A 6,792-nucleotide genomic window follows, 5' to 3' on the forward strand; every position below is an offset into this window, starting at 1 on the left:
CATTGCTTGCTGCCTTTCCCACCACCGGATGTTGTGAAGTCCGTTGGACGGAAAGGAAGAAGCAGGTCCGTGGAGCTGATTGGTTAATTCTTATCACATGACATGCAGTGCGCTTGCTGCATTCGAAAAAGTTGAGATTTTTCCATCTCTGTGCACCATGGACGCGCACGAAAAAACAGGCGCATCGCACTGAATGCGCGCCGCTACGGCATCGCTTTGGATTGTGAGCGCGCTTGACGCGCGTCTACATTGAAACTAATGGATTTGTGCGCGCAAAAGACGCTACATCTGAACGGCCCCTTAATCAGCATCAAAAGCCCATTTTAAATAGGAATTGTGCAAATTTGCAGGAAAGCCCCATCAGTCTTCGTTCACCATTGGTAGTATAAAAAACAAAATCGGAGAGTGCAACCAAATGCTGCCTGCCTACTTTTGTTCATACAGAATGTGCCTTTTTCAAGGCAATGGGGGGCATGAGCAAGTAACAAAACGTGTAGCTCAGTGTTGGACGTAAACAGTGTCGTACTCCGAGGGAAGTTGTGACCAAAAAGGTTCCGCCAATATGTTTACCCCTACGTGGAAAATTAGGCACCTCGGAACAACTCGCCAATCCGCCTCTGTGTGTCTAAACGCTGGCAACTTGCCTGCAAAACTGCCCAACATTCGCTGAAAATCTGGCAATGCAAAAGGGGCTAAAGAGTTGATTTGCCCCATGCAACCACCGTTTTAACCTACATTGTCTGGACTCATGGCAGGATAAAATACTTGAATAAAAGGCATACACTTTATACTACTCAACAAGTAGAGGAGTAAAATACCCGTTTCTGGTCTGGGCTCATCGTTCTCCACTGCTGGGCGATCATCCTGATGATATCCACTGCTTTGATTTCTGAGGGCAACAATTTTAAGATGATTATAAACAACAGAACTTAGGGCTGGGCGATAAATTGATTTTATTGATTAAATCGAATTTGTAGTTTAGGTCGATTTGTTTTTAAGAAAATCGATTTTCTCTTTAACATCCGCCACTGACGCTCCCCGCTGGGCTCCCGTAGTTCAGAGTGGGCTCACGCTCACTTGATTTTAAGTGGGGGGGGGGTGTGTTTGATTTAAATCGTGAATCGGATTTGTTGTGAAAAAAATCTGAGATATTTTTTTAGACCATATCACCCAGCCCTAACAGAACTGGAGCATTTGAGTCATTGACTCAGGACAGAGAAATCTCAGACTGATCTAGCTTAGCCATGTGCTCTGATATTACATTTCATTGTGATTTAATGAGTTTTAATTAAATCACAAGTAGGGCTGCCACTAACGATTATTTTCATTGTCGACTAATCTGTCGATTATTTCTTCGATTAGTCGACTAATCATTTCATCGAAAAATGTGTTAAAATGTTGAAAAATGTCGGTCTGTCTCGCCCAAACCCCAAAATTACGTCATCTAATGTCTTGTTTCATACTCACGCCAAAGGGTTTTAGTTCACTGTCACGGGAGAGTGCGTAAAGCTGCCAATATCTGAACGTAAGAAGCTGCAGTAAGAGTATTTTGGGGTACTTTTATAGTACTTTTCTATGAAAAATGACTTAAACCGATTAGTCGACTACTAAAATAGTCACCGATTATTTTAATAGTCGATTAGTCATCGATTAGTCGACTAATCGTGGCAGCCCTAATCACAAGTCTATTAGGGCTGTCACTTTTGATTCGAGTTTCGAACATTCGTTAGGACATGAGGTGAAAAGTTCATGTTCGAGCTGTAATTACCTGTTTGAAATTTTGGCTGCAGTCTCTATAGGTGCATCAGACAATTTGATGTAGTTTGCCTTGTGATCCAACAGGGCGCTCTGAGAATTCACTATCATGTTGACCTATTGCATGACCTACTGACCTATCACTAAACGAAGCCAATGTTAATGTGTTGTTTTGCTACGTAAATGGAGGACAACAGCAACAAAGCCGTCCTGAGCAGACAATCACAACACCAAAACATCTGAGAAGCAGCGTGTGGAAGTATTTTGGGTTCTACACCGTAGATGGCGAGAGGGCAAGAGGGAGAATAGGCAGCTGCTGCCCTGGGTGGGATGGGGAGCCTGTTTGGGGACTTGTATAAATCAAGTGACTTTAGTAGAGGTAGCAGACAGCAACCCTGCTTTGGTGGAGAGACACAGGGTGCAACAGGTAACCACAACTCTCAAAGCTGGCCTGTAAATACCTGTGTGTGCCAGGAACGTCTATGCGCTCTGAGCGTGTGTTCTTGTCGGCAGGTAATATTGTAAATAAAGAGCGCCGCACTTCATTTTAGATTCGTTTGACCTTGATTTTTTGAAAAAGTGACAGCCCTAGTTTCTATCACACTGCATACTGTACTACAAGCACTTACTGTCACTTCAGTGCAGCAAGTTTATGGAATCAATAACTTAAGCTACCTCTGAGGTATAAGGTGTTGCAGATTTACCTGGGTTGTTCCTGATCATGAGTGGCTTCTGCTGCACTACATATCTCATGTACCCGTTCAGAGGCCTCTTTGGAGGACCGCTTGCCTGGGAGCTCAGACATTTCACTTGGTTGATGTATGTAGCTGGGAGAACACTGGTACACCTGCACCTGCAGTACACATGTGCAAACACACACACACACAAATATGATGGAATGCAAAGAACATCCTACCATCCATTCTTTCTACTGGAGAGAACTTTACACAAAACCCCATGCACATAGCTAGCAATTTAGGGTGCTTTCACACCTACCTCGTTTGGTCCGGACTTTAGGACTTTTCCGTTTGATCCGGACCATGGTCCGGACCAAAGACCCGAAATTTGGTCCGACCAAAATAGGTGGTCTCTGTCCGGACCAAACGAAATCATGGTTCGGACTTTTGCAGTGTAAAAGCTTTTTTTTTTCGATAGTTCGGACTTTAAAACCTTTAACCCTATGGACCCAAACGACGCATAGTGGGTCCAAATTCACACCTGTTCTTCTCTGTTCTCAACCCATTATACAGATCTTGTTATCAGTCACTTCATATAGTGAGGAATACCGTATCTTACCACATCTTAGGCTTGCGTGTGTTTCTCCCTGTCTATCCACATTTGTAGTCCGGCTTTCAAGATTCAAATATCTCCATATTGTCCAGCTGACACTCCATCAAACTTTGGATGACAAGACCAGCGCACTTCACCTTTGCGCACCCAGACAACTGCAGCCTAATTATGCATGCATGACAGGGCCGTAGTCAACATATACATTGAGGGGGACAAAAACCACTGCTGCTGCGTGGCACCGTTTGGCACACATAATGGTAACCCAACCTGATTTGATTAATACAGCTGCAAACTGAGTTCACATCCCTCTCAGCCAACCGCAAACAGCCACAGCATCAGATAGGGAGTATATATTCAGCATCTGTCATCTTAGAAAAGTCAAAAGAAAAGAAACAGAGTGAGACTGCGAGAGAGAAAAAGAGCGCGCGCGCGCACACGAGAGAAACGCTGTCAACAAATTGTAAGTTATGTTCGGTGTCTTAAGGGTTTACGTGCTTCATGTGATTGCCATACAAATGTTAAAATGTTCTTGCTTAACATGATCTACAAAGATGGATAACATTATTGCGAGGAGGAGGAGGACGCTGCTGCTCTCTTCTGCCATGGCGAATTGAGTAAACTCTCATTACGCCTCCGCGCGGCGCATTTAAGGGCGAGGAGAGGGGTTCATTTGATTGGTGTGATGTGAATCGGCTGTGTAAAACCCACTCCACGCCTCCTCTCCTCCCTCTTTCCGACTTGCGCAAGTAGGAGGGACAGAGGTGGGAAAGAGGAGTAGCTGCGCCAGGCGCACGGTGTGCCAAACTTGCAAAACACCTAGTTGGCGAAGCGCAGGTGCGCTGCGCCTCCCCCTCGCCCGGTCTGCGAAACTAGAGGCCACGTAGTTAACATCAATATGTCATTTGGTCCGGTCGCCTTAATGTAGTGTGAAACCAAACCAACCGGACCAAATGTATACAATGTAGCAAAAACACGGACCTTGGTCCAGACTTTCAGGTGTGAAAGCCCCCTTAGGCTACCTATTCCAGAGTAACAGAACACACAGGTTGAAGATCTCTAGGGTTGAAATGATTGGTCAAACAGCTGATAGATTAGTTGATATTAACAAAGAAAAAAAGCAACTATTGTGATAGAAATGAGTATCATTTCCAGGGTTCCCACACATTTTCATGGACAAAAGTTCCAAGCTTTTTCATGACTTTTCAAGGACCCTTAAATCTTTTTCCCCCCACTTGCCCGACTTTACTAGACCATATCAGATTCAAACTCTTTTCAGACATAATTTCAGCTAGCTGGCACACAGAAAGAGAGAGGCAAACCCAGTGAGAAAACCCTGTCACACATCAACGCATATAGTATCAAAGCTATGTTAAGTCAACAGTTATGTTGCATTATACAAAACAAAACAAAATTCCCAGGGATGCCCGATATTGGATTTTTTGCCTATATCTGATATGCCAATAATAACAACTTATTCGGCAGGTAACCGATACCAATATCGCCATTGATATAACCATTTTTCCCCCCACCTAATTTAGTGATCAAGTCTCCTCTGTAGTTGATTTAACATATTATGCATGCATACTCTTATCCTGATGGTAGATGAATACATGAAATACAATATTTTTCAAAGTAATATTCAGTCATTGTGCAAAATAAGAAAAAGCATGTTGGCCGATTCTGATAGTTAATTTTAAAGCCAATATTGGCTGATACCTAACCAATATTAGCGTGCATTCCTAAAAATTCCATGTCCCTTCCAGGCCTGGAAAATGTGATTGTGAAATTCCAAGACTTTTCCAGGTTTTCCATGACAGTGGGAACTTTGTATTTCTGACTTTTTCAAGCAAAAGCAGTGAAAAAAAAAAAATCACCAAACATTCTCAAACAATGTTATTTTTTAATGTAAACTATCTTTGAGTTTTTCACCTTAACTTCATTTTCATATTTGTATTACCTCTTCTATTCTCTTTGACTTTCTTATTTACACTTTTAGACTTTTTGCACTGTCTGCACCGTGGGTCAATTCTCTGTATGTCTGTTACATGACTGTAAAATTGCCAAAGCCTCTTGTATCTTGAAACCCCCTGGGAAGTTGTGCTGGACTTTTCTTTTTTTTTTACTGTTTCTTGACATTTCAGTGGCTATACAACCAATTACTAAAAGAAATTACTCAAAGAAATAATCTGCAATCAATTGCAATCAAAATAAACATTAGTTGCGGCCTTAAACACATTTTTTAGTACCAGGTTCCAACACATTTTCATGGACAAACTCTCAAAACCTTTTCATGACTTTTTTTTCTCAATGGTTTTAACTAATTTCATGTATTATCCAGGCCTGGAAAATGTGGTTGTGAAATTCCAATACTTTTCCAGGACTGTGGGAGCCCTGTTATTAACTAATTATTTAAGCATACATCTTACATGTCAAAGCAGCACTTCTTTCAATGTGGATGGAGATGTTTATAAGTTTTATAAACGTTTGGTATTATGCTGTATGTACATTATGGCCTAAAGATATTCTCTATTACAAAAAAGTCACAGCATCAAACTGCAAGAGGCTTAAACTGCTGCACCTGAAGACAGTTATTCCACTTCGAGCCCTAACCCAACCACACGCGCACTACTTTTAATGTAATGTAAAGTCCATTTAAGATTTGGCTTAACAAGCCGTCTTTCCTATTACCACACAAACGCCCTATATGTCTTGTTAGTTAACACTCCTCACATCCAAAGCTTTACTACTCTTTTTAATATGAACTGTTATCTAAATCAACGCGTCAAAGAGTGGCTCTGACAGTCACTGACAGTTGTTAAATAACAATGTAAGCTGTAACATAGTTTACGGGGGTCACAGAGCAATTAACTTATCCTAATACTAGCTATTGCTACTCTTTCCACATCACATTTTTTCCGTTACAGTATCTCATTTTGATGATGAAAAAGCGTGCTTACAGTAACGTTATGCGGACTGCCAAGAGAGCAAGCTAAAGCTAGCCTGCTAACTTAGCTCAGCCACAACTTGAGCAAGCTAACACAGTAACGTTAGAGTAACTTTAGGTTAGCCAAGTTACCTTGCCAGAGTGCTTGTACAGGAGAAGACATTGAAGGACTTAGCCAACCAGCTAACACCTGCTGTCATTAAGTTGAACGGAGCCATGTCGGTGAGAAAAGACGTTAAAAATCTCTAAGCAGAGGGATGAAAGACAAACGTATTGTCAAACGCAAACCAGCGTGCTGTTCAATTTACGCATTAGACGGTTTAACTGAAGTTGAGCCTCTTCCCCTCCTCCTTGTTGATATGTATGAGCTGCAAACTTGATGCAAAAGGCGCCCTCAGACTCTCCCGGTGCATTGTGGGAAAAGGTCAAGACGGTTTACTTCCGTTTCCGCTAAAAACCTTATTTTAAGCCGGCCCTGCGTTCCAAATCGCATACTTCTACTATATACTTTTAGTATGTACTGCAGCTGCCCTTAAAAAGTATGTAGTGTAGTATGCAGTATGCATGCAGTATGCATACTATTGGGACACACTACATCCACTACATCCGCCATCACATCGCTTCCTGAACTCCGACCATAGGGCTGTTCCATTTCTCTAAACAGCTGAAGTGAACTTGGTGAGATCGACCCTTGAGGGCTGAGTGATCGAGTCAACAACGATGGTCACTCCAGAGCTGTATATCACCCACAATGCATTGCAGTGGTGCACGAAAAATATGTCCATGCGGTGGCGATAATGAAC

General features: G+C 42.3%; 1 protein-coding gene across 1 annotated transcript in view; it reads right to left on the reverse strand.

Annotated features, from left to right (window-relative positions):
* Window positions 1–6,750, reverse strand: part of tfam (transcription factor A, mitochondrial) — a 22,139-nt gene extending 15,389 nt beyond the window's left edge. The window contains exons 1-3 of the mRNA XM_050059176.1: window positions 6,122–6,750; window positions 2,460–2,608; window positions 819–889 (exon numbers count right to left, since the gene is read on the reverse strand). Coding sequence (XP_049915133.1) covers window positions 819–889; window positions 2,460–2,608; window positions 6,122–6,207 — 306 coding nt within the window. The 5' untranslated portion in view covers window positions 6,208–6,750. The remainder of the gene's footprint in view (window positions 1–818; window positions 890–2,459; window positions 2,609–6,121) is intronic.
* Between the last annotated feature and the right edge of the window lie 42 nt (window positions 6,751–6,792).

This window comes from Epinephelus moara, chromosome 13, assembly GCF_006386435.1.
Source record: "Epinephelus moara isolate mb chromosome 13, YSFRI_EMoa_1.0, whole genome shotgun sequence".
Taxonomy (NCBI): Eukaryota; Metazoa; Chordata; class Actinopteri; order Perciformes; family Serranidae; genus Epinephelus; species Epinephelus moara.